Raw genomic sequence first — 27,922 nt, 5'->3', positions numbered from 1 at the left:
TAAGTTCATTTCCATTTTGTAAGGAGAGATTTATTTTGAGAACATTTGGGATAGGTACGTGCCTTCCAGAGTCAAATCTGGAAGAAATGTGATGCTGAACTCTGTCTTAGAATGGGGCTTCATACAGCTCCCAAAGACGGTGACCTCTTCCCGAGGCCTGTGGGATCGCCAGGTCAGACGTGCTGGATCTTCAGGATAATAAAACAGGGATCCGGTGCTGGCAAGGGGCTCCCACAAAGTCACCCAGCCAGGCGGGTCATGCTGACATTGGGAGCCACGTGTCTTGTCTCTAAGTATCTCTGGGGTCATGCTCTGTGGAGCTGAGCATGACCTCTGGGGGTCAGATCATGTTTTATCCAACTGTTTCCAAGACTTAGCAGAAAGTGGAGGAATGTTCTTGCAATTGGCTGGAAGAGAAACAGAGAAGAGAGCAACATGAGCCGCCGCTGGGGCAGAACACGAGGTCACAGTCCGCGTCATCTACTTCCTTGCACCCCTCCCCCCCACATACACCAGTAAGATGCCTGTTTCCTTAAGACTGAATTCTTAACTTCCTTCAACTTTCAATCTCTCTAGGTATCGTCTTGTTTAGTTCCTAACACATCCCTCCCCATCATTCCCATTCTATAGATAAGGAAACTGGGACATGCAGAGTTGAAGGCATTTGCCTGAAGTCATATGTGGTGGGTCAAGAATTTAAGCCCAGTTGGGGCCACCTGGCTGCTCCCAGAAGCCACTGCAAACGGCCCCCAGCGCTTCCCTGTGGAAGGTCACTGTCCTCAGGGGATCAGGCCCACTCCAAGGACCATTCCTGTCATCAGCAGGTAATAGACATGTTGGCACCAATCCCCAAGGGCTCAAGAATTTCCTGGGGGATTTGCACTAGAATATTCTGGAATCTGAAACCCAATGTTTGCCTTTCAAGGACATTCTGGGGAAATAGGCTGCTTTCAAGGGCTTTTGCTTACCGTGTGTGGATATTCAGCTTTTACAAGGGTGAGGTGGGCATTTGGGTCTTACTAGCAGAGATGCTCCCAGTCTTTGGCATCCACAGGCATGCATCTCACCTTGGAGAGTGTCTGAGAGCAGGGCCTGTGACTTCCTTAGGAGCCCTCTCTGGTGCCATCCTCACCGCTATCATTCTCTTCCTACCCCACTGGCCTCCCTGTGGCTCCTCGAAACCAAGATCTCTCCTGCCTGGGGACTTATGCTCTTCCAGCAACTTCTGCCCATGGACACCTGTTCCCCAGGTCTTCCCAAGGCAGCTGCTTCTCCTCAAAGATCTTGGCTCAGATATGACCTTCTCACAGCCCCTCTCAACCTGGCTACTCTGCCTCATGACCCTGTTCATTGTCTTCACAACACTTATTGCAGGCTGATTTCTCTGTTGATTTATCTAGTGTCCCCTTGGGTGCGGGAACCCTGGTCCTTCACTGCAACAGCCCCAGTGCAATGCCAGACACCATGCAGATAGCCACCCATGGCTGCTGGGGAACTGAGTGCTGCGCATGTGCCTGTAGAGGAGTTGGCACTTGAGGCTATCATGTGACAGAGGGAGGGAGAGGCAGAAGGATAGACTTCAGGGAACAACAGAGGACTCATCTGCTGTTCATGGAGGCATTAAGACAAGGAATGGAAAGGAAAGTTGCAACCTAGTCTAGTGTTCGGATTTAGGTCCAGATGGTATAGAAACTTCCACCTCTGGCTACATACCAAGTTCTCGTATGTTTACTTTGATATTGAGAATTTTAAAGTTCTACCCCCAGGTAAAGCCCAACTCTCCCCTCCCACTGGTCAGTTTGGTGATTCAAGCTCCCAGGACACCTGGTTGCACAAAACTTTCCCCCCTACCCACCCCCGCCATTGGCCACCATCCCCCCCACTTACCAGCACTGCTGCCTTATTGAAAGTGCCTCTGGGGTCCTTTCCCAGGCTCCGCCACATTTTTGGAGTCACCTTCTGCAAAAAGACTAGGGCTCTGTCAGGGCAGTGTCCTGTGTGCTGTGGTCCTGCCTGCATTTCTGGCCCAATCTACTGCCATTCCCTCTTTGCTCACTGTACACCAGCTGCAGTGATGGCCAACTTGTTTCCAAACTCAGGATTCACACTGGCTCTTTTTCTGTGCACTATTTCTTATTCTCTAAGCTGAGCTTAAATGTCCCCTCCTCAGTAAGCCTTCCTTGACATCTGTCTAATATCTTGTCATACTGTCCTGTATGTGACCTCAATCACCCTAATCACTATTATTATTAAATAACTACTTGGGGCTATTAATGTTTGTATTTCCTGCTTGATATTAACTGCATGATGGCAGAGATTGAGTCTACCATGATCACAAATGTAGTCCCAACTTCTGGCACAGAATAGAGTGGTGCTTGAAAAATATGTGCTATGACTTCTTAATAAAGATATGATGAATGGAAGGAAGGATGGATGGATGGATGAAGTATGGATGGATGAATGGAAGATGGAAAGATGGATGGAAGAATGGAATATTGGAAGGATGGATGGAAGGAAGGAAGAATTGGTGGATAGATGGATGGAAGGAAAGATGGATGAAAGAATGGATAGATGGAAGATTAGGAGACTGGATGGAAGGATGAATGAATGACTAGATAGAAAAATAGCATCTGCGTATTTTCAGTCCCCTAAATGATAGTAGGAAGGACTCAAGCATATCTAGTCCCGAGTTCTAACATTTAACACGAAGCCACTTTTCTTCTATGAATGCCTCTTTAGCTTTCACCTCCTCTGCATACCATCATCTACTTTATTTTCCAATCCTAGTTCTCATTTTGTCCCCAGTGAGACATCCCTAAGCTGATGCCTCAGTCCCAGGCTGCACCCTAGAATGGCTCCTGCTCATGTCAGATGCTACCTGGAAGGCTGCTCAGGATGGAGGAGAGATTTTCACACCAGAAGCATCTTGGTGTGAAATGCCAAGATTTCCAATGTTGGCACCACCACATTACCTCCAAAGGGCCATCTAATGGCAGAAAGGCAACTGGGAAAAGTATGGGCATTTCTCTTCACAGCAGCTTCAGACTACAGTTCTTAAAACAACCAATGGAATCCTATTTTTTCTTTTTCACTCAAGAAATTCTCATCGCTCCTTTAAGTTTCCTATGCTAAGGAAGAGTGTTTCTTTTCTTACCTGGGTATTCTTTGTAAAATTTGTGTCGGAGGAATCGCCCATCTGGAAAACAGCAAGAGGATTAAACTCCTTCCAGTGAGTTCATAAGGCCAAAACTATTTCATAAGAACACCAAGGAATTATTTGTGTTTTCACTACCATCCCCTCCTCCCAAGTGCACATGGAGTTTCTAGAAGCTGCACGATAGCGACGTCACAACCAATAGAATGCAGAAGCAGACGTGAGAATCTAATTCTCTTCACACACATATTAGAAAGAACTGCAAAAATGTAAACCAATACCAGTCTTCTGTTTTTGTGTGTGTTGGGAAGCATAGTTACTTGTAAAGAAATGTTATTTCTGTTTAATGCATGAGTTTATCATTGTCATTCTTAAAGGAATTAACACATAAATATTTTTAATGCCTTGGCTTTAGTTTAGTCAAGTAATTACCCACAGCCCCACAAAGGAGATCTCTATGGGATTCTCAATGTTTTTCGTGTGTGAGGGGATCCCGAGGCCATAAAGCTTAGGAACCGCTGTCTGAACAGATGAACCAGAAACAGAATTTCAACATTTATTCAGCAAGTGTGATTACAAGCTATATAATTCACATGGGGAACACATGGTACTTTGAGTCTAAGTTCTTACTGCATGTGGCAAAGTAATGAGTTTCACTAATCCTCTCTGGGCCTCAGTTTACTCACCTGAAATGGGCATAAAAATTAGCACTTTCTGGGGCACCTGGGTGGCTCAGTTGGTTAAGGGTCTGACTCTTGGTTTCAGCTCAGGTCAGAGTCTCAGGGTCCTGGGATCAAGCCCCGTGTTGTCCAGCTCTGTGCTCAGTGGGGAGTCTGCTTGAGATTCTTTCTCCCTCTCCCTCTGCCCCTCCCCCTGCTCATGTTCTCGCTCTCTCTTAAATAAATAGATAAACAAATAAATAAATGAATATTTAAAAACTAGCACCTCATTATTGTGAGGATGAAAGTAAATAATTTCATTTATATCATCAATATGCAAATAATAGGAGAAACCACACGAAACTGCCATTTTTGTACATGAAAAGTGGTCAATTTTTGGGAACGTCATACACCTGTAATTACTAAGGATTCTCGCTGTCAGTTGTCATCGACCCCACTACCCTCCTGCCCCCAGCCTATCACGGCAGTGAAACATTTCTGCCTGAGAAGTCTGGCCAGGTCACGCAGAAGTTTCTCTGAACAACACTGCCAGGAATGAGCTCACCCCTCCATCTCGGCACATCAGCTTTGTCAACAAAGCCCGTTTATGCTAATATAATGTTATGTGTCAATGATGTCTCAGTTTTAAAGATCACATTTATACAATAGCTAGACATTTTGTTTCCTTTTGTTTTGTGGCCATCCTAAAAAGCATCAGGGTGCTTAGAGCCCCACTGACATTTATAGTACAAGGTGACAGAAGCCAGCAGAGCGGATCCATACCCTCAGGCTGATAACTTATCAGCAATGAGGGCCACAGCTATTTTCTGAAGCAAATGGCTGGGTTTGTCCAGGCTGGCGGCGATGAAGCATTCCTGGGCCTTCCTTCTCCTTGGGGATGAACACTGGGGAAGGAGACAGAGGGATATGTGGAGCTGGACATCCTCTTCACACATATATCTTTACCAAACATGATTACATGTCATTTTTACGAAATAGATTTCCCTGCTCAAGGCTGAGTGATCCTCTGTTCTGCTCATTCGGCATTAGCAATATTGCTCTGTCAGGGGCAAGCCTAGGAGACACAAGACCCTCAGCTTCTGAGTGACCTCAAACCCATTTGGAGACATGCACTGACTCCCTGGACCCTGCTCTCTCAAGAGTCAGATTTATTGCCTGTGTCAACATTTGTTTTCCTCTTGAGAAAGACATGAACCCTTCCAATATTGGGTTCCAAGCTGATGGGCTGTAAAACCTGAAAAATCACTGGATAGGAGCTGGCTCTCAGAGGGGACTTGTATCTTAGGTGTGGGCATGAGATCTGAAACTTATTCTCAAATAGTTCCCAAAATAAATATGCAGATTTATATGGCGAGACAGTGGGGACTGGGGAGAGGAAGAGAGAATGGTAAAGACCATATTTTAACAACTGACAGATCATCGGGGTGGAGGGTTCAAGGTACGATTCTTGCAACTTTTCCGAAGCCTGAAATTATTTCTTTAAAAAAAATTTTTTTAAAGACTATTTATTTGACAGAGAGAGAGAGAGAGAGAGAGAGGGAGAGAGGGAGAGAGAGCAAGTGCACAAGCAGAAGAAGAGGCAGAGAGAGGGGGAGAAGCAGGCTCCCCACTCATGGGGAGCCTGACACAGGGCTTGACCCCAAGACCCTGAGATCATGATTTGAGCTGAAGGCAGATGCTTAACCAACTGAGCCACCCAGACACCCTGAAGTCTGAAATTATTTCAAATATGTAGTTAAAAAAGATAAAACTTAAATAAAAGGCTTCTTTTTGGTTAACCTGGGATGAGTGCCCCTGTTCCTCCCCGAGGCTGTTGTCCTGAGGGAAGTTGTTGGACATCAAGGCATTTCCAAACTCCCATATAATTACCAACAATTGTTGCTCACTGGCAGCCTCTGGGAACAAGGCTAGGAGGAATTTCACTTACATTTCCAGCTGGAAGGCTCCCATCGTTCCTGAGGGAGGGGAGAACACACACACACACACACACACACACACACACACTCACACACCCCATGGGCTCTGCGGCCCATAGATTGGCTCAGAACTCCCCCTCTGCTCCTCGTTAGCTGTGTATACTGTAGGCAAGTTCCTCTTCCATAAGACAGAGGATGGCGTGAAGTAGATGAACTATTATTAGCCCATTTTACAGATAAGGAAAATGAAGGCCAAGAAGGTTAGGCTACTTACCATACGCAGCAGTGAGGAGCCAAGTGGCCACTGGAGCCCAGGCCGTTTGGTGGGAGAACGTGCTCATAACCCCAAACAGCAGGCGGAATGTAGGAGAAACCACAAAGATGCCTACTATGGGCAATTCTTTTTTGAGAGAGAGAGAGAGAAAGCTCAAGTGGGGAAGGGGCAGAGGGAGAGGGAGAGAGAGAGAGAGAGAGAGAGAATCGACGTGGGGCTCGATCTCCCCACCCAGAGATCATGACCTGAGCTGAAATCAAGAGTTGGATGCTTACCCACTGTGCCACCCAGATGGCCCCTTTTATGGGCAACTTTTTCAAAGCTCGAGACAGTTCTAAGGTCTCACAATCAGGCTATTTGCAGTGATGATGATGCTAACTGTGTCCTTCTTGAAACACTTCAGGAAAATACGTCGTCAAATCAAGAAAAGAAGTGCTTTGGCAGATCACATACCCTGCCGTGTTCTTCCGGCCTCGGTGTTGACCGAGGGTGCCATCCACAGCTCTTAGGGCTGAGAGATGCAGAAGTGGGGACTGGGCCCTGAGTCTGGGCTCTCAGAGTCCCAGGGAGCTCATCTGTGACAAGACCAACCTGCATCTCCCTGAAATTCCAGATTCTTCGCTTGCCACGCATTTCTTCCAAGTCCTGTGGACCTTACGCCTCGTGTGAGGCTCCAGGTATCACCGGCGGCACCTGCTCTGCGGTCCTGGCTCTCCTTGGGAAAATCGTGCAAACTGAAGCAATGCTATTCGTGCCCTTTCCCGGTTGATTTATTATTTACTATTCACCTCCAGGGAAAAAAAGGAGTTAAGTCATACTGAATGCTCTTAGCAGACACCCTGGGAAGTCAAGGGTTCTCAGACAATTTTAAAAAAAGATAGAAAGAGGCCAGCCTGGGTGGCTCAGCAGTTTAGTGCCAGCTTCAGTCCAGGGCCTGATCCTGGAGTCCCGGGATCGAGTTCCACATCAGGCTCCCTGCATGGAGCCTGCTTCTCCCTCTGCCTGTGTTTCTGCCTCTGTGTGTGTGTGTGTGTGTGTGTGTGTGTCATGAATAAATAAATAAAAATCTTTAAAAAAAATAAAGATGGATATAAAATATCTGATGTTTACTGAGCACCTATTATTCCTTGGCTCTGCTCTGAGGCTTTACACATATGATTTAAATGAATTTCCAAAAAAAAAAAATAAATAAATGAATTTCCAGAACACCATACAGTGGCCCCATTTCACAGATGAGAAAATGCAGGCTCAGAGGCTTGAAGCAACTGATCCCAGCTAGGAGGTGGCAGGGCTCAAAGACCTGGGTCCTATGCAGGTGAGGCAGGGAAAGGGTGGAAGACTCAAAGTGGGAGGCACAGAAGTAGGAGGACAGGAGGAGCTCTCGGCCAGGTTTGGGGAGTGCTGGCAGTTTTCTCTGGGACTGGTGTCCCTCTGGGGTGTTCTAGGGAAAGTGGGGCAGGGGCAGGGGCCAGGAGCATGGCACGGGGCCCACACTCACCTGCCTGCCGGCGCTGCTTGACACACTGCCCGCGGTTGGGGATGCCCTCGGCCACATCACCAGGGCTCAGGATGTGGCACTCATAACCTGAGGGGCAGAGGAGAGGCTCCGCCCCGTCCTCCGTGGTGCTGCAGGCCTCGGCTGTGGGAAGGACACATGCCCGGGGCTTGGGTGGGAGCAGGGAACCAGAGGGTCTGCCTCCCACTGCACCCCATGTTCCAGGCTGTGCCTTGGCTCTCGCTCACAGTGGCGTGTTCATGCACATGCACATATGCATACACTTACCAACACACAGGGACAGTCCAAAGTCATATGATCCCAAACACCCTCATGCACATAGTGACATATACACACACATGTGCACCTACACACATGCTCACACTTATAGTCATGTGTGTTCATGCACAAAAGCCTGATGCATACACAGATATGTGCATGTTCACACATACAAATCCTGTGCCTGTATCCACGAATCCTGACACACACGCATGCACTCACATCTACAGCCACAGGCGTACACACACATTCATACACAAATCCTGACACAAACACATTTTTGCCACCGTGGCTCTTAATACACACACACACACACCTACAATCACACACGTTTGCCTGCACACAAATGCACAAACATTCACACAGCATAAGAACAGCTGCACACACTCACAGATGCAGGTGTGCACACAGATGTGTGCAGAGTCATGGGCAGAGTCACATATGCACAAGTGCACACACCCGTACCCTCCAGTTCTCTAGATCCCAGGGCTGCTGCCTGCTGTCCACCCACCTAGAGAAGGCCTCACTCTCAGGAAGTAGTGAACCCTTTATTATGATTTTAGGAGTTTGAAAGCCAACTCCAGCCCCCCCCCCTCAGGTCTCCCTCCCACCCCCCACCCCTGGCAGAGGGAACGTCAAGCCCTATACTGTTCTGGGGATTCTGAGAGCCTGGCCAAGCCCCAGCCACCACCCTTTACATCGGGTGGGGAGTACTGAGTATCTGAGCACGTGACAGCTGACAGCCTGCTGGAGCAGAGGCAGCCTGAGATGGAGGGACCCTAGCTCAGATGTCAGGTTGGGCTTCATCCTGTAGGCACCTTGCAACACCTCCTCAGGGCCATCCAGAAGCCAGCCGTTGCCACCGAGCCATCGAGGTTTCGGCTGCACTAGCCAGTCTAAAACTGACAAAACAATGAATGGTTAAATTAAGCCCCCTCAACCATCCCCCCCCACCGCTCCTCAGGCAGCTGAGAAACGCCCCAGCCTCTGGGAGTGTGGGAGCCTACACTTCATGAGAAACAGAGAGGCTCCCTGCCGTACATTGCCCCAGACTTTCAGTAGCAGAACTTTGAGTTTCCTCTACTGGGTGGCCAAGTGGGAGACTACATTTCCCAGCCTTCCTTGCTGGTATGGCCTCATGACTGAGTTCTAGCAAATGGAATGCAAGGAGAAGTGATAACATGACTTCCTGCCTTGTCCCTGCACTGATGCCTCTTTGCTCTCCACCCTCTGGCTTTCCCTCTTCCTGCAGCTGGGAACACTTTGATCATGTAGAGCAACAACATGGAAGGAACCTGGGTACCTGGATGACTGGAGTGGGGCCACCTACCTGCCATGGGCCACCGGCTACTCTGGCCTATTAAGCAACAGAGGATTAAATGCCTAATAGGTTGGGACTCCTGGCTTTATGGGTCTTTTTGTTATAGCAGCATAGCTGGCTCTGTGGACACTACGTTTTTATTTTTATTTTTTTAAAAGATTTTATTTACTCATGAGAGAGAGAGAGAGAGAGAGAGGCAGAGACACAGGCAGAGGGAGGAGCAGGCTCCATGCAGGGAGCTTGATGTGGGACTCGATCCCTGGACGCCAGGATCATGCCCTAGTCTGAAGGCAGGTGCTAAACCACTGAGCCACCCAGGCATCCTGCCACTACGTTTTTAACAAGATCAATCCACATGGTAGACTGTAAAGTGTTCAAAATCCCAGAGCAGGGGTGGAGAGCCCAAATGCTTGCAGAGAGCAGGTAGGTGACATGAATAAGAAAATCCATGGTGAACTGGAGGCAGTCCCGGCCTCAGTGGGTCAGCTGCTGGTCAGCGCTGGCCAGCGATTCCCCATGTTCCTAGGGCCTGTGAGTCTGTTTTTTTTTTAAACCTTGTAGATATTATTTAAAATATAAACTCCTGGTTTTTAAATGTTGGCAATTAATTTTTTTTTTTAATTTAGGCACTTAGGGATGCCTGGGTGGCTCAGTTGGTTAAGTGTCTGATTCTTAATTTTGGCTCAGGTCATGATCTCAGGGTGGTGAGATCAAGCCCCATGTCGAGCTCCATGCTGAGTATGGAGCCTGTTTGGGATGCTCTCTTTCACTGTCCCTCTGTCCCTCCCCACACCCCGGGCACCCCCTACTCTCTCTCTCTTAAAAAAAATTTTTATGTATTATGGAGAGCAAATAAAACTGGTCTGGGATCACATTTATTTATGACCTCTGTTTTTGTTGGACTCCAAAATATGACAAAGAGGTTGATGTGCTGTCTAGTGCCTTTTAAGGTACCTAGTTGGATATTGGTAAAAATGCTGCTTAGTCTTTTCTTGAAAGGAACACAAGATGATCGTTAGTTGCTCACAGGGTGCAGACTGGAACAGAAGAGCAAACCAGCGGTTTGCAACTTCCTACTGGAGAGATGACATGAGGAGGTTCTGCAGGCATGATTTCCAGTCTTCTGCTTCTCCCCTCCTCCATCCTACCACCTCGGACCACATGATAGAAAATGTTTTCAATGCTAGTTTTTACCAAATAGGAGAAAGTATTACTATTTCCTATTTGTATGTTTTGCCTTGGTCAAAGGCTTCTGAGTAGTGGGAAATGTACATACACAGTTTGCTGCATTTTTTGAAACTGAAACTTGGTCAAGGTCTCCCATTAACTTGCAGACCCTTAAAGGCCTGGGGGCACAGGGTGTCCCCTCTCTGTGCTTCAGTAAAACTTCTTGGGACCACTTGCTAAGTGAATTTCCTGCACCCAAGTCCTTATCTCCAGGTCTGCTTCGGAGGGAACCTACCCAAAGATTGCTACGAAGTGTGTAAGATGCTTAGAACAGGGCCTGGTGCATTTCAGGTCATCTGCTCATGTTAGATCAGTGGTTCTCAAAGTGGAGTGATTTTGTCCTCATGGGACATACAGTAAAGTTTAGAGATGCTTTGTGTTGAAACAATGTGGGGTGGGGGTACTACTGGCATCTCATGGTGGAGGTCCAGAGATGCTATTCCACATGTGCCCAGGTCAGCCCCCCACCCCACCCCAAACTAGAATTATCCAACCCCATATGTCCAGGGTGCCAAGGGTGAGAAACTCTGTGTTAGATATTGTTTTTTAAAGATTTATTTTTTATTTATTTATGATAGACATGGAGAGAGAGAGAGAGAGAGAGAGAGAGAGAGTCAGAGACACAGGCAGAGGGAGAAGCAGGGTCCACGCTGGGAGCCCGACGCGGGACTCGATCCCGGGACTCCAGGATTGCGCCCTGGGCCAAAGGCAGGCGCCAAACCGCTGCGCCACCCAGGGATCCCCAAGATGTTGTTATTATAATTATTACTATGACTAATAAACAGCTGGACTGCTCTGCCTGGCCAGCGGAAAACTAGTCATTCACCGATTCGCTAGTTCATTCAATATTCACTGAGTACTTTTCAGGTGCCCAGAGATGAGTTCAAATGGTGGGCATTCAGCTGTGAATTAAACAGACCAAACTCTGCAGTCTGGGACTGACCATCCAATGGGGGAGAACAGTCAATGCACAAATAAAACACAAAGTTCTAGATTGTGCTATAAAGAAAAATTAAGCAGGGAAAGGTGGGTAAGAAATGGCTACAGGAGGGTTTGCCATTTAGAGAGGGAAATCTTCCCCAAAAAGTGATCATCACTTCAGGACAAAGATCTGAAAAGGGTAAGGAAGTGAGCAATGTGGGTGTCTGGGAGAAGGATGTATCAGGCACTGAGGGATCCCCACATATGGGTCCCGATCCTGGAGTAGGAGTCCCGCGTCCCTGCAGTCAGGGCCTAAAGCAGTGGATGCTTCTTCAGAGTCGGAAGACTGGATTGAAACACCAGCTTTGCCTGTTGTGTGATCTTGGGCAAGCAACTCAGCTTCTGTGAGCTTCTGTGTCTTCAGCTGTAAAATAGGGATGGTAACGGTCTCTCCACACCATAGGGCTGTGTGAGCATTAAATGAGATGATGTATGGAAAGGCTATTGGGAAAGTCATGAACAGTTGTATAGTTTGTGCACTGCTCAAAAGCTCCTGGCGTAGGCGGCAAGTGGGGCTAGAATCCCTGTGCGCTGTCACACTCCCAAGGAAAGGAAACCTTTTTTGACTTAACCACTCAGAGGAAAGGATCTTTCTGTGCTTCTTCCACCAGCAGGGGGTGCCATGTTGTCTTTTTAAATAAAGGAGCCCTCCCAGCCTGCCTAGTCCCTTGACAAGAGGCTGTGCTCAAATGCAGGGTAGACTGTAATTATGAGCATTATTGAGGGTGCTGAGTACCTTGTCACTGCTGTGACCTCACCCCAAAGAAAACAAAGAGGGGCCATTCTTGCTTTGGCCTTGGGAGGAGGGGGTGGGCCTGCCTTCTCAAGCCACCTCCATCAATTTAGGCCCAGGGCACCTAGAGGCCTCTCCCTGACAGGTGCAGTCCAAGCAGGCTATTGTCATGTAAAGGCTCAGCTCCAAGCAGAACTGAGAGGGGAGGACACTTTACTTCCCCTTTCCTATCCACTCAGGGGCATCTTTTCTCCGCCCTGGTTGACACACTGCCCACCTTCCCCCAGTATCCCCACAGGCTCCCTTCCAGCCCCTCCCAAGCCTCTCCAGAAGGGGTCTAAAATCTTCCCTTCAAAGATGAATGATTCCCTGAGGGCTGTTTCTCCCAAAGAAATTGTCATTAAGATTCAACAAACATCTTGATTATCTGCTCCCTGCCGGCATAGCCATAGCGCATGTTCAGAGTCCTCCAGGAGCTGCACTTACTTCAGTCCTGTTGTGCAGCTGGGGGCATCTCAAGGGGTGACCAGCTAACCGGTGGACTTGAAGCCAGGAGCCTGCATCCCCCCTGCCTCTCCCAGGTACACCCCACCTGGCCAGGGGAGGTCCGACTCCGTCTCAAATACACCCAGGGCCAGAATGATGTGGGAAGTGGGCCTTGTGGGGTGGGGTCTGGGGTGGGGTGGGGGGACTGGAGGACCCGCTGCCATCTAGGGGCCCCTGGGGTCCCGGCGGATGGTGGCACAGAGAATGTGGTCCAGGATTTCTAAGAAAAGCTGGAGATCTGGATTTTTTAAAAATGAGAAATCTCCCCATCTTCTAAGGAGGGGGCATCTTCCCGGAATGGGCCTCTCCCCGGGGCCATGCGCGCCCCCAGGACGGTGGCGGACCGGCAGGTGGCTGGATGCCTGCTCCGCGGGCCCCGCTGGCACACGGCACCTCCCCCCCAGGTCCCCTGGGCGCCCCCCGCCCCCCACCCCGGGGCCCGGGGGCCTACCTGGAGGGGGCGGCACGGCCTCCAGGCAGGCGTAGGCACAGCCGTTGTAGCAGCAGCGCCGGTGCCGCGGGCACTCGGAGTCCGCCTGGCATCGCGCAGCCTGGCAGGCGCCGGGGGGCAGCGAACGCGGCGGCGGGGGGCAGCGGTCGGCGCGGGGTTGCCGGGGACCCGCCGCCTCCTCGGCCTGAGGGGACAGCGCGTCAGCGGCAGGGACCCGGTCCCGGGGTGGGGGGGGTGGTGCTGCCCCGGGCCGCTTGCACCTGTTGCGCCCGTCCGCCCCGCGTCCCTCTTGCTGCAGAGGGCACGCTCGGGTATGCGTGTGCGCAGCGCTGCGTGCACACACACACACACACACACTCCTCTGTGTATCTCTTACAGTCCGTATGTTTGTGCAGAGCTTTGAGAATTTCCAAATCACACAGAGGATGGATAAATTCACACAACTTGGGTAAATCTCACAGAATACTCAGCGAGAGAAAAAAGAAAGGCCAGCTCGAAAGAGAACACACTGCGCCATTCCACTTAGACTTAGTTCAGACACAGGCAAAGGTGCTGTCTGTTGTGAGAAGTCAGAGGGGTGAGTCACCTGGTGGATGGCACAGGACCAGGAGGGGGCACGGGGGTCCCTGGGGGCCGGCCCCGTTCTGCTTCCTGACCTGGGTGTCGGTTACACGGTGTTGGGGGCAGCTAGACATGTGATTTTCCCACTTTTTGGTATTAGGTTTCAATAAAAAGTTAAAAATAAGATACAGTATTTAACATACAGGAATTATGGGCACATGAGCAATAAAATAAGCATTTTATTTTTAAAGATTTTATTTATTTATTCATGAGAGACACGGGGTGGGGGGAGAGAGGCAGAGACACAGGCAGAGGGAGAAACAGAGGGAGAAGCAGGTTCCATGCAGGGAGCCTGATGTGGAACTCGATCCGGGGACTCCAGGGTCACACCCTGCGCTGAAGGCAGCACTAAATCACTGCACCACTGGGGCTGCCCATAAAATAAGCATTTTAGAGGTGAGTTTGGGGAACTCTGTCACACCAGGCAACCCATACTGGGTCCCTCTTCTACGAGGCCCCATACTTGCTGGGGACATTGTTCTGTTTCTGGATTTGAAAATGGGCTGTGTGGAGGGCAGGCCTTCCACATCCCTACACACACGCGCGTGCACACACACACATACACACAGATAGAATAGGTTCATTAGGAGAAAAACACCCTGGCCTGCCCCGCCTCCCGGCCTGTGCCTAACCTGCTCCTGTCACCTAAACCCTATCTACCCCCTGCCCCTGCCCCCCTGCAAATGTTTCCATATTTCAAAATCCTGCCCTCCTGTACAAGTAAATGATGCTTCTCTGCAGACTGGAATACTGTGCAGCCATACAAACCTGCTCTTGGCCCGCTTATGAAAGATCACCAGGATACAGTGATGGGTTAGGAATATTAAGGTGCAGAACAGCTTGTATGCTATGCACCTAACGATGTTTTAAAACGAGCATATGCACACTCACGTAATATATATAGGGTTTGCCTAGAACATTTTTGGAAGGATGCACTAGAATACACAAGAAACTGTTATCACAGATTGCCCTTAGAGAGGAGCATTCAGTTCTGAAGCCAAGGGGCATTTCTCTTCACTGTGTATTCATTTGCCCCACTTCAATATTATGTTTGCCCTGCACAGGTGGCTCAGCGGTTGAGCACCTGCCTTCTGCCCAGGGCATGATCCTGGAGCCCCGGGATCGAGTTCCATGTTGGGCTCCCTGCATGGAGCCTGCTTCTCCCTCTACCTGTGTCTGTGTGTCTCTCTCTCTCTGTCTGTCTCTCATGAATAAAAAAATAAAATCTTTAAAAAAAAAAAGAATAATTAACACGCCCTGCACATACTATTTTTTTTCAATTTAAAGAAGGCAATCAAAAAGAGAAGTATTAGGAAGCATTTTTAATGACAAGAAAAATACTTGTGTTAGTTTAAAAAAAAAAAAGAGCAAGGAACACAATGGCATATGCCCTCTGACCTCAGTGGAGTAAAAAGAAGGAAGGTCAAAGATGTGTCTACATCCTCCCCCAGCTCTAACGTGGCTGCAAAGTCCATGCACTGCCCGCAGTGCCCTGCAGGGGGCGTCGAGTCTCCGAGGACGGGTACCGACCAGGTGCCTCTTGGAACTGGTGCAAGTCCAAGGGCCCCCGGTTTTCAAACTACCTTGCGGGGAGGGAGGGCAAGAGAAGGAAGAACCAGTGACCTAGTGGGGCAGGGGCAGCCTGGGGAGGATGGCGCTCATGGCCCCACTCCAGCTTCACTCAGAAAATGCATCTTTTTTTCCCACTGATATGTGTCATTTCATTTGTGAAATGTAAAAATGAACACAAAGCCAACCTTTGGCATAAAAGGAAACGAAGGGTTCAGGAGATTCGTGCTTCTACCCCCAAACAAAGGGGAGACCAGAGCATGGATTTTCAAACTGGTTCAGCCTTTTCACCACCCCCTGCTCAGGTCGGTCCCCGTAATTCCTGTATCATTGTGAATAATTCTCAAGCTGCAAGCAGAGGACATAATCCCACACCATTAGCTCTTAGTTCATTTTCTTCGGAATTAACAAAATTGGACCCATGTTGGGGCCCGGCCATTGTAATCTTAATCGAACCTGACAGCTGCCCCGGCCTCCTTGGGAGGGTACATGGTCAGGAGGCTGTTCGTATGCGAGGCCTCATTTACAGAACTGCCTGGAACCTGCAGATCAGAGGTCAAACACAGTCACTCCCCTCTCCCCGCACTTCCCCCTCCAGCCTCCCAGTCCAGCTTCCCAGTTCCGGGGACACTAGGAGGTCCCACCAGGGGGTGTGCGGAGAGATCAATTTTAGATGTGCCATGCTCTCCTCTCAGAGGAGAATTCAAATGTCGTCTCCCAGAATTTGGAGAGAACAAAAGAGATAAGCGTCTTAGAAGTCAAATCTCCTGAGTTATTTACGGTGCAGCCCAAACAACAGATGGTCATGGGTGATAAAGGACTGATTTCACGGAGGGGCCCAGATTAAAGGATTAAATGTTTTGGAAAATATTTCATGTCATGCAAGGTGACGCTCAAAGAGGGTCCTAAAAACATTGTTTCCCGGAGTTCTGAGAAAGAACTGGCTTTTATCAGAGAGATAAATAGATTGCCCCCCGACCACCTGGCCCCGACCCAGTCCCCCAGGGTGTCCCAGCCCCTGGAGGACAAAGAGTTAAAGGTCAGATGAAGCTGGCTGGTCCCCCTGCCCTCAGCCCCTGCACTCACCCTCTCCCTTGCTCATTCCTGTTCAGCACTCTTGGCCTCTCTGAGGTCCCTGGAACGGTGCCACCCTGGGCCTTTGCACAGGCTGTGTCTCCTGCCTGAGATAGCAGCCTGGCTCCGCCCTCACTTCCCCTGGGGTTTCTACTAACACACGCCCTCCCCGTGCTTTACCTAGCTTTGTATCTCTGCCCGTGTGGGAACACTGCGGACCCACCCACTCATCGGAGTTGGTTTCCCCATTCTCCACTGTGCTCTCCTTACGCACTGGGTTTAGTTCCCACCTGTGTCCGGGGCCCCCACAGCAGTGCCTGGTGTGGAGCAGGTGCTCAGCACACATTTGCCGTGGGTGAAAGCTGCCATGGTGATGTTGCCAAAGTCGAGCCGACACTTGCTGGCAGTTCGCCAGTCATCTCCCTAAGGGCTTCTGTCTTGGGACTGTGTGGTTGGCACTGCTGTCCAGGAGGCCTTCACTGATGGCTGCTGTCCCTTTGTATCCGATCCATGGCGCACCTCTTGCCGAGCATCGGCACCCTCCTCTGGTGGGTGGCCAGCAGGGGAAGTCCTATTACTACCCACACTACAGATGAGGCCCCTGAGGCCTGGAGAATGAAAGGCTTGCCCAAGGCCACAGGTGGGGAAGGGTCATGAGCCCAAGTACTCCATCCCTCTCTCCCCAAGCCCAAGGAATGAATCCCAACTATACATCTAGAATCAGGCCTCAATTTCTGAAGGTTTGCTCAGACTCCTTACTCCTCCTGGCCTTGAGGCCTTCCACGCACTATGCCCTCCGCTTAACTCTCCCCGGCTGCCTCCCCTTCCTTTGGGGCAAGAACTTAGGAGCTGCATCTGACCTGCGAGTCTACCAAGATGGATGGGGCTAAGGTCTGCGGCCTCATCAACACTACAGCTGAGTTCAGCAGGGATCTAACTCAGGCTTAGGAACTAGACAAGTCTGGGCTTATTTGGGATTTTTTTGTTTTTTAAATTTTTTATTTAAATTCAATTTAGTTAACATATAGTGTATTATTAGTTTCAGAGGCAGAATTCAGTGACTCATCAGTTGCATGTAACACCCCAGTGTCTTTCCATCACAGGTCCTCCTGAATGCCCATCCCCCAGTTACCCCCTCCCCCTCCTCCTCCCCTCCAGCAACTCTCCGTTTGTTTCCTACAGTTAAGAGTCTCTTATGGTTTGTCTCCCTCTCTGCCTCGGTCTTATTTGATTTTTCCTTCCCTTCCCCTCTGTTTTGTTTCTTAAATTCCACATATGAGTGAGATCATATGGTAGTTGTCTCTCTCTGATGGACTTAGCATAATACCCTCGAGCTCCACCCGCATCATTACAAATGGTGAGATTTCATTCTTTTTGAAGGCTGAGTAATATCCCATTGTATATATACCACTGCTTCTTCATCCATTCATCTGTCGATGGATGTCTGGGCTCTTTCTGTAGTTTGGGCTCTTTCTTGTGGATATGGCTGCTATAAACATCGAGGGGCAGGTGCCCCTTTAAATCACTATGTTTGTATCCTTTGAATAAATACCCAGTAGTGCAATTGCTGGGTGGTAGGGTAGCTCTATTTTTAACTTCTTGAGGAACGTCCACACCGTTTTCCACAGCAGCTGCACCAGCTTGCATTGCCACCAACGGTACACGAGGGTTCCCCTTTCTCCAAGTCCTCATGAACACCCGTTGTTTCCTGTGTTGTTAGTTTTAGCCATTCTGACCGGTGTGAGGTGGTCTCTCATACAAGTCTGGGTTTGAACTCCGTAGCTCCGTGATCATACAGGAAGACCACTGATTATCTGAGCCTCTGTTTTCCTCATCTGCAAAATGGGCACAAGAGCTGTCCCTGCTGCCGGTGATTGTGGTGGGAGCCGATGAGCTCGCAACTGAGCCACGGGCAACGCCAATTGTTGGAATTATGCTTACTTTTCTTATTGTCGACTTGGCAGCCTTCGAAGCCTCTTGTCTCACAGCCAGGAGTTTGTCAGTTCAGGGTAGCTTCTCCAGGTCTTCGCCTCTCCAGGTCTTCCTTTCTTCCTGCCCCCTTCCTGCCCTCTATCACTCACAGGACGGTTTGGGGTTGAGGCTGCGGCAGGTGCTTAAGAAACCTGAGAGCTTGTCCCTGCCCCCAAGGAGGCTGGATCTAGCTGGGGACGGAAGACGCACCCACAAGGAGACGCTCAAGCAACAGTGCCATGTGGCACTTGGCAGCCTCACTATGTCTAGTCAGACGAGGCAAACAACTGTCAGAATTCCTAAAAGGAAGGGAGCACCTGGAAACAGCCATGCCCAGCCCAAAGGATGCCCTGAAGTAGCATCTACCCCACCTTGTGGTCACCATTGCTGCCCCCATCATACAAGTGGGGGGACCGAGGCACATAGTCACTGCCCTGGGAGGTCTCATCCATAATAACAGCAGGGCAGGCAGCATTTATGAAGCTCCTACTGTGTGCCAGCGCTGAGCTAGGTCCTCACATACTGAGTCTCACTGAATCCTCTCACATAAGCCTCTGGGGCTGCTGCTGTTGACAGATGAAGAAATGGAGGCACAGAAAACATGAGGGGCCCTTGCCCAAGGCCAAGCGGCTGGTGAGCAGCAGAGGCAGGAGTCGCCCCTGGGTCTGTCTGAATCTGGCGCTTTCTTGTGCTGGGAGTCTGGATCCAAGGAGCGGCTTCCCCTCCCTTGCCTGTGAGTTTCCCTGCTGCTTGGTCAGCTCCAGGAGGTGGGGGGGGGGGGTCCTCACATGCCCCTGCCACTTGCCTGCCCGTGGGTCAGCCCCAGCTCAGGACACAGTCCTAGAACCACCTGCCCCAGGGACACATTCTACGAAGAATACACCTGGCCCCCATCCTCTGCAAGCCCATCAACCCTGCCCTACGTGACCACTCAGGCAAAACTCGTCCCTCAGACAAATGAGGGGACCCACACCAGACTGACAACATCCTTCACAAAAATCCCAGGGCAACCTGTGATTTCCATCTCTTGTTTTCATTCCTGCTCAGGGAGTGTATCACAAGTCCATGTCCGAACAGCTGCCGAACACACATTGATGGTACAGTGTAGACAGTTCTGCATGCCTTCCTCCCATAAAGACGACTCCCTTGAGGCTCCCCACCCCGCCTCCGGTGGCTCTGTTTTTTCACTCCTCAGGGAGCTGGTTCTGGAGACCTCAGTGGATCTGCAGAGCCATTGTGCTGCCAATACCCTCAGAGAGCAGGTCAAGGGAACGCCAGGTCTGGACTCTTTCGGTGGAAAGTCCAATTCTAAGGGTTCAAGTCTGGCTCCTACACAACCAAGCAGCCTGGTATCCAACCAAAGGAGGCTGGATACAGAAATAATTGCCCATCTGTACTGGGGGACACCATAGAAGCCTTTGAAAAGAGGACACAGAGCTACTGTATCAACATTTTCACCATATACTGTTCAATGAAAAACGCAAGGTAGGAAATCATGTGAAGAAGCCAGACACAAACTCCACGAAGCATAGGATTGCATTGACACGAACTCTCCAGAACAGGCAAATCCGTAGAGATGAAGAGACACGTGGGGACGGAGAAGGGGGAGCCACTGTTAGCAGAGTTGGGGCTTCCTTTGGGGAGTGCTTTGGCACTAGGTAGAGGTGGTGGTTGTGCAACATTGTCAATGAGCTCAGTGTCACAGAATTGTATGCTTTAAAATGGTTAATTTTACGTTATGTGAATTTCAGCTTCTTAATAAAAAAATTGGGGGGGACGCCTGGGTGGCTCAGTAATTGAGTGTCTCTGCCTTTGGCTCAGGTCATGATTCCAGGGTCCTGGATTGAGTCCTGCATCAGGCTCCCCGCAGGGACCCTGCTTCTCCCTCTGCCTCTCTCTGTGTCTCTCATGAATAAATAAATAAATTTTTCTTTAAAAAATAAAAAAAATTAAACAATAGAAATAAATGAAAACAATATGTATGAGTGTAGCCATTTCACGGAATAGTTTAGGCACACACACACACACAAACCCCAAAATGTCAACAGTGCTTATGTCTTAGAGGAAGAATTTAGATCTTTTTTACATTAGTTATAACTTTCTGGATTGTCTGACTTTCTTTTACGGTAAACGTTATTTTTCTAACCAGGAAACATTTTTGAGTCATTTCCATTTAAGGAGAAAGAATCCAATCTCCAAAACTGCCCTAGTATACCGGTTTCCCTTCCTCTGTGCTCTCCACCCCCTTCTTCCTGCGTGTAAGAGCTTTACCCTTCTTTGGAATGTTCCAGCGACTTAACGGCCAGACCAATAAAAGTGCACCCCAGGACTGATTTGTTTGGTGCCGGAAGAAAGCCAATTTTCTTCTAAGCATTACTTGCTCTTCCTCTGGAATTTGTACGTCAAAGATCTAAAAATATGCCTCTCTTTGGAACAGAGTCTTCGTGTTCAGTGGGCCTTGATGAATGCCATTTCCTGACGCCCTGGGACCTCCGCACTGGGCTTTGGGAGTGGAACTGGGTGCACGGCTAGGGGACTTCCTCAGACAGGTACTCAAAAACCCGGATCTCGCCCCAGGCACAACCCCATCTCAGTGCATGACGACAGCACGCTGGCATCCACGAGCACTGCTTTGCACAGGAAGTCTTCTGGAACATTCCATCCTCTTTTATCCTGTTCTAGAAGGCTTAAACGTAATCTATTCATTCATTTAATGGCACATTCATAGTTCGCAGGCTGACTACATGCCAGGCACTGGAATGACTCCGAGGAAGCTGAGCTTAACCAGAAGATATCCCTGTCTTTACGTGGCTCAGTTCCAGGACAAGTGACAAACCTCAAACCAGACTTCACACAGATAAAACAAATGAATTGCTTTATTTATTTATTTTTTGTCATCCGCAAAAGTAATTAATGAAAAACTAAAGCCACAATAAAAAACATTATCCTGCAGATAATAGTCATGGAGCTAAATGCATTGAAGAGGTCGGGATGATATGAAAATGTTTAAGGGAACAGTCTTCTGAGGAGACCAACTACGATATAAGTGTGTCTGAAGCAAGCACTGGGCATGCCTCCCTGGGGTGCTGGGGACAGAGGGGGCCACCGTCCAGTGTCCTGGTCACATGGATCCCATGGACCTTCAGAATCCCTAAGATGTACCTTAGGTTTCCACTGTCACCCTTTTGAAAAAATTAATGCGGTAAAATATACATAATATAAAATTTGCCACTTTAACCATGTTTAAAGTATATGATTCAGTGGCATTAAATTCACAATATTGTGCCACTGGAGTGTCTATTTCTGAAATGTTTACATCACACGCACAGAAATTCTGTTCTCATCAAGCAGTTCCTCCTCATTCCCTCCCCCGGCACCTCTATTCTGCTGTCTCTATGGATTTGCCCCTTCTGGACATTTCGTACAGATAGATCATATGGTACGTGGCCTTTAGTGACTGGCTTCTTTGATGTAGTATATGTTTTCAGGGCTCATCTGTCCTGTAGCAGGTGTTAATTCTCATTTTTATGGCTGAATAATATTCCACCGCATGGAGAGGTCATATTTCTGTTTTTCATTTTGAGCTTCTGGACCTTTGGGCTGTTTCCAGCTTTGGCTACCTCAACTAGTGCTGCTTGGATGCACTAATGATGCACTAATCATGCACTTCCTCTCTGCTTGCCTGCCCGCCCCCCCCCCCACCACATGCACGCCCCAGATTAGAGCCCCACGGGGTCCCGGATGCTCTTCCCTTGCTCATTTCTACCTGGAATTAATTTCAGGACTGGAACCTCAGATGGGGAAGCCGGGTCCAGAGAGGAGAAAGTGATTTGCCCAAGGTCACCCCCCAAATCAAGCTACCCATTTACTTTTCCTTCCTTCCTTGATCTATCCAACCATCCAGCCAGCTCAATCCGACCCCATTCTTAAAATGTTTCTGCATGCTCGTGATGTACCAGGCTCTGAGCTGGACACAAGGCTATGGCCAAGCCTACAGAAGGGTTGTCTCACCTCAGCATGCCACTTCCTCTCCTCCTCCCCCTTGGGGAGCCACGAACACCTCAAGGGCCAGGAGCTGCCCCTGCTCCTCTAGAGGGAGGCATCTTAGAGGTCCTGATGATGGGATCCTGCAGGGGTGTGAGCTCATATCTTTCATCAAGGATGTTGGTTGCCGGCTCCAGAAGCTGACTCTGTTGGTTCCCAGAAGCAGACCGTATCCCAGGGCTGCTCTAACAAAATACCATGAGCTGGGGGCTTGAAGCAATAGCAATGTGTACTCGCACAGCTCTGGAAGCCAGAAGTCAGAAATCAAGGTGTTGACAAGGTTGGTCTCTTCCGGAAGCTCTGTGGGAGAATCTGTGTCTGCTAGCTTCTGGTGGCTCCTGGCCATCTGACATCCCTTGGCCTGTGGAGACATGCCTCCAGTCTCTGCCTCTGTCTTCCCCTGGCCTTCCCCCTGTGTGTCTGCTTCTGTTATCTCTTCTTGTCTCTTCTCACCAGCCATATCGGATTAAGGGAGGGCCCACCTTACCCCCAGATGTCCTCATCTTAATTAATTACATCTACAACAACCCTATTTCCAAAGAAGTTCCGATTTACAGGTACCAGGGGTTAGGATTTGAGCCTTTTTTTTAAAGATTTTATTTCTTTATTCATGAGAGATGCACAGAGAGGCAGAGACACAGGCAGAGGGAGAAGCAGGCTCCCTGCAGGGAGCCCATTGAGGGACTCCATCCCAGGATCCTGGGATCACACCCTGAGCCTGAGGCAGACACTCAACCACCGAGCCACCCAGGTGCCCCTAAGTCTTTTTTGAGGGACACAGTTAAACCCACCAACACAGACCTGAGACCAGGATTCTAGTGCAGGGCACATGTTTGGGAGGGGTCCCAGGAAGCTCCAGCAGGCATCCATGGAGCCCATCCAGGGAGTGTTAATGCACAGGAGACTGGAGCTCAGACCCAAAGGGGACCTCTGAGAAACTGTACAGACCACTCTTCAGAGGTGGTCATCCCGCCCAGGGATGAGGAGCCGGGGCCTGGCCTTTGGTTCCATTTGTTCCCATGGTGTAAACGCCCCAGCACCTTGGCCTGTCCTGGGTGCCAGCTGGGCATGCCCCCCACCAGAGAGATCCAGGCTTCCAGTGATGAGAGCAGATGGGAGGTCTGCACAGCTCCAGACCTCTGCCTCTCCCCCTCTTGCTAACTTGGCAAAAGAATAAGAGATGCAATAGAAGGCTCTGGAGCTCGCAGAAATCACAAGGGGAAGGAAAACCAACTTGGGGAGACTGAGGAAGCTAGGTCACAGGGCCGGGGCTTGTTGCCAGCTTCTACAGGGCCAAGAGCCATCCGCACGAAAGCGGGGCAGCATGTATCAAGGAGGGGCACCCCTGCCCTCACGGCTGCAGCCCCTCACTGCCCACCCTGTTAGGCAGGCACCCCCGGGCACGGTGCAAACTGCCCAACCATCTCTAGCTGCCTTGGGCAGGCACTTGGGGGACGAAACAGATGGCCATAGCGACATGCGGAGACCATTGGGAAACCCAGCCCCTGGGCCGACATGACACGGTGGCTGCAATGCTACCCCACGTGGTAAAGTTTGTTGAGAGGCTTCTAGGAGTTAATGTGTAGTGAACGCTTGTCCCGACACACAGCAAGTGCTCAGTGAAGAACTGTTTCACTAAGTGCCAGGAAAGAAAAGTTCCCCGCAAAAGGCCACTGGGCTATTCCCAAACATTCTGTTCTCTTTTATCCGGCCTGGCAGATATTTGGTTCTGTGCGTTTGTCTGCTCTGGTTTTATTTTCAATAGTGCACACATAGAGGGGGGTGCTCTGTGCCAGGCACGGGGCACACAACTCCCCGAGGTCTCTTCCCTGGGGGACCGCAGCCAGGCTGCCTTTCCCACGCTGGAGACCAGGAGGCCGAGGCTCAGAGACAGGAGCCCCCTTTCTCATGACAAGTGTCCCCCGATGGCCTCCTTGGGGACAGAGGAATTGCCTCCCTCTCTGGCGTGTCTCTAAGTCCTCAGGCAGTAAAAGGGACACAGTGTTTGGGAAGAGCCCTGGACCCACTCTGCCCACAGCCACCACCCCTGCCCCTGCCTGCAGAAAGGGGGAAGGGGCACCCGGTGCCAGGTGGGCTGGATGACCAGCCTTGCCATCTCGCCGTGGTGAGTAGGCCCCCCATGATTGTGGGCGCCAGGCCAGGAGCTGGACAGGGTCGAGTGGCAGCCCCTCCACGCATGGTGTCTCCCCACCCAGACACCACTAATAACCACAAGAGCAGAGAGAATTAATTGTAAGATGGAGTGAAATCATTAGCAAGTGACACAGTTCTTATAGGGAGCATCTACTTCCTTTTTAACATAAATTATATAATTACAGGCTTATAGGATTCAATTTTAATAAGGGCACTGTTTAACTCTCCAGAGTGAGTACGAGCTGGCTGCGGCACACTTCCCGACACCCACCCCACAGCGCTCCAGGGGCCGGGGCTGCAGACCTGACTCAGTCTGGGGCGGGGGTGGTAGGTGCCCCGTGAGGGGAAGTCATGCTTCTGAGCGTGTGGGAGCTGTTGCTATATTCCTAATTTCCCTGTTGGGCGTTTGCAAGGGCCCTGGAGGCCATCTGGGCCTCGGCCTTCATTTCCCAGGTAATGACCAGAGGGGTAGTGAGTGGCCCAAGGCTACGCAGCTCACTGGAGGTGCCACTGAGGTGAATCCCTGGGCCTGGTGCCCACAAGTCAACAGTCTGTACCCTTCCCCAGCTGCTTTCTCTGAGGCCGGTTCTTGGCATGAACCTCTCCAGTGTCCAAGCACTGGGGAGGGATGATGGTGCCTGCTGATAACCAGGGAGAACTCCAATCCCGGGGCGCAAACTCAAAGCACTTGTCTTCTGGCAGATGGAGGCTAAAAGCAATCTGGTTTCTGAAGCTCACCTGCCCAGGCCCCATGCACATCGTCCCCAACCACCCCGCCTCTCCATTCCTCCTACTGAGATGCCACGGCACTTGCTCCTATGACACTCTGGGACAGAGTGGGGATCAGACCAGATCACGCATTGGAAATCTCTTTGTTATCCTAGAACCAAAGTGCTAACTACTTTGGAGGACTGAATCGTCCTGTTGGGCCAGCAAAGAGCATGGAGGTGTCAAACCTCCCTCCTTGCACCAACCAACCCTCTCCCTTAGTGAGGGCTGCCCCCTCAGATGCACCATTTTTGCCTCAGTATACCTCTGCCCATATTGAATCTTCTTCCAGGAATATCCTTCCTCTTCCTAATTCTTAATAGTTCTTCAAGATCTGGCCAGGGTCTCACCTCCTCCAGGAAGACTTCTACGAATACATTGTCTCATATGAGCTCTCCTTTCTCTAAACATCTACCATCATTTCACTTGCTACGATTCTGTTCCACTCCTAGCGGCCTCCTGCTTGACCTGAAGAATGTGAGCCCATGAGGCTAGGATTAGCCTCAATATAGTTTCATGCATCTCATCATGGCAAGAGTCATTAAACATTCCCCTTTCCCACTTATTTATCTGACAAACTCCTATTCATCTTTCAAAGCCCAATGGTGAATGTCCCCAGCCCTGGAAAACCCTCCCTGACCCTTCCAGGGTAGAGCTGAACACATTCTTCATTCTTCTGTGCTTCCAATGCATTTGCTCATAAATTACCCATAAGAATGTACCGAGTGCCAAGTTAATGGCAGGCGCCTGGCGTGGCACAGGAACACTGTACTGAATGAGACAACATCAGGTCTCACGCTGAGGAGCTGCATACCCCCCAGGGAGGCAAGCACCAACCAATTTCACAGTAATTTAATGAAGTCACCAAGATGCACTGAGCACTTGCTTTGTGTTAACCACTGCATGCATAGCAACCGTTTCACCCCGAGAGAGCTTTGAACCTACCCTGCCTTATGCTCCTCATGTGGGAAGGGAGGGCACTAAAATGACACCCTTCCACCCCCCACTCTGTCTCCTAGTCCCCTCCCAGCTTTATTTCTCTCCTTGGCACTTGTCACCAAACACACTATGTTTTCCTTATTTCTTACTTACTCTCTGCCTCTCTCACAAAACTGTGAATTCCCCGAAACAGGGATCTGATGTCTGTATGCCCACAGCCCAGGACAGTGCCAGGTCAACAGTGGTGATCAAACACATTTGTCAAAAGGAACGCATCACTCTTTCTTTTTCTGATGAGCTCACTGGCGCTCAGAGATGTCAAATAAATTGCCCAAAGTCACACAGCTGGTGAGCCGCAGAAGCTGGATTCCAACCCAGACACCTGGCTCTAAGGCGCATGCCTCCTGCCGTTTGCAAGGTTGTACCACCCCTTTGTAGTGCCGCCACATGTCACCGGACTGCCTTCCCTACTCAACTATGTCCCCCTCGAGGGTGGGAGCTGCTGTCTCCATCCTGCAGCCACAGGACCGCACACAGTGCCTGGCCCTGAGCAGCTTCCACGGACTGTTTACTGAATGAGTAAATAGCTGCATGAATGTCTAATTATATTTTATAAACATCTGGCTATTGATTGTTGAGACAAAACACTCAGTTTTAAGTCCCTGGAGTCTTCAATCGGGTGCTGCCTGTCAGGAGAAAGTATACCGTGGTAGCCAAAGGCATGTCACAATCCCCCTGCACATTTTTGGGGTGTCCCTCTGCTGCTTTCCCGACAGACAAGGAGCCTTGTGAGGGCGGTGAGTTCATCTGCCCACCTCCCGACCCTGGCACACTCAGATAAAGATGCTGCCCTGCCCGAGTTTGGGGGGATCGCCTCCCAGCCTCCCTCTCCCCGGCACTTACGCGGGGCTTCTCGGCCAGCCTGGGGTGCAATGCCCGTTTCCAGAGATTCTTGGCAGAACCGGCTTCCAGGAGAAGCAGCAGGAAGCACAGAGCCCAGATGACCTTCCTTCTGCCGCTGCCCATCCTGCGGCTGGAAAAAGGCATTTCCTCCCACATGTTCAGAGACGAGGGGCCCTCTGGCTGGGGGGGCCTACAAGTAGGGAGCAGAAGTGTGCACGGTCTGCCGGCCTCTTAGCTCGGCTCAGCCGGGTCCCTCGGATCATGTGTCCGCGCCCAGCACGTGCCCCCACCCCTACCCCACCCCCAATGGTGGCCAGCCCGCCCGGTTATTTTTAGCTTGCCCTATAACATCTGGCCCCAGAGGCTCCACCATAGATGTCTGCAGCCCAGGCAGTTCAGATGGTGGAGGCAGGAGGAGGGGGCACCGGGCTTGCTTGGAGACGTGGCCGGGAGTGGCCCTGTCCCACTGGGATAATGAGCACTTCCTTGCGGGCTGGGGCAGTCTCTCCTCCCAGAGGAGCTGTGCTGGCTCCCGGGCTGGGGGGCGGGCACACAGGGGACCAGCCCGGCACGGTGGGTGGCGGTTCACAGCGGCTACCTCATCCAAGTTTTGAGCTGAGCTGACAAACGGCGGCGTGTAGGAGCTTCTTTGGAGGATGGTGCGGATGGGGACCGGCTGAGCACGTGGCCGTGGGAAGAGGACTCACCCTCCTCAAACCCTGGTGTCCTCCTCCTCAGTGTGGGCTTGCCAGCACTTACGTCGTGCGTTCCTTGGGAAGGCTCAGTGACCTCTTGACTGTGACCCATGCCACGCGGGTCCTG

At 50.4% G+C, this 27,922-nt stretch overlaps 1 protein-coding gene across 8 annotated transcripts; it reads right to left on the bottom strand.

Moving 5' to 3' along the window:
- WFDC1 (WAP four-disulfide core domain 1) lies at positions 1-27,922 on the bottom strand. Of its 8 annotated transcripts, none has more exons than XR_012027768.1 (10): positions 27,699-27,844; positions 27,101-27,290; positions 13,058-13,241; positions 8,617-8,700; positions 7,523-7,663; positions 6,025-6,150; positions 4,597-4,718; positions 3,155-3,196; positions 1,888-1,959; positions 1-407 (listed from the first exon to the last, which is right to left on the bottom strand). XR_012027768.1 is itself a non-coding variant. In XM_072819473.1 (9 exons), the coding sequence occupies exons 1-8, from the start codon at positions 27,471-27,473 to the stop codon at positions 1,901-1,903; spliced, it is 858 nt and encodes a 285-aa protein (XP_072675574.1). In that variant the 5' UTR covers positions 27,474-27,642; the 3' UTR covers positions 1-407; positions 1,888-1,900. The 8 variants fall into 8 exon arrangements, 3 of the variants coding, with proteins under 3 accessions (XP_072675574.1, XP_072675575.1, XP_072675573.1); XR_012027766.1 differs by lacking the exon at positions 27,699-27,844 and adding an exon at positions 27,442-27,657; XR_012027769.1 differs by lacking the exon at positions 27,699-27,844 and adding an exon at positions 27,471-27,653.

This window comes from Canis lupus, chromosome 3 (genome assembly GCF_048164855.1).
Source record: "Canis lupus baileyi chromosome 3, mCanLup2.hap1, whole genome shotgun sequence".
Classification (NCBI taxonomy): Eukaryota; Metazoa; Chordata; class Mammalia; order Carnivora; family Canidae; genus Canis; species Canis lupus.
The sequence above is the reverse complement of the archived record's forward strand: the minus strand, read 5'-3'. Positions and strand labels throughout refer to the sequence as shown.

Coding starts and splice junctions, on each gene's coding strand:
- WFDC1 (XM_072819472.1), bottom strand. CDS start 27,473: ATGGTGGAGCCTCTGGGGCCAGATGTTATAGG. Junction 27,291..27,441: donor CTGGGGCCAGATGTTATAGG/GCAAGCTAAAAA, acceptor CCCTACTTGTAG/GCCCCCCCAGCCAGAGGGCC. Junction 13,242..27,100: donor GGCTGGCCGAGAAGCCCCGC/GTAAGTGCCGGG, acceptor CTGTCCCCTCAG/GCCGAGGAGGCGGCGGGTCC.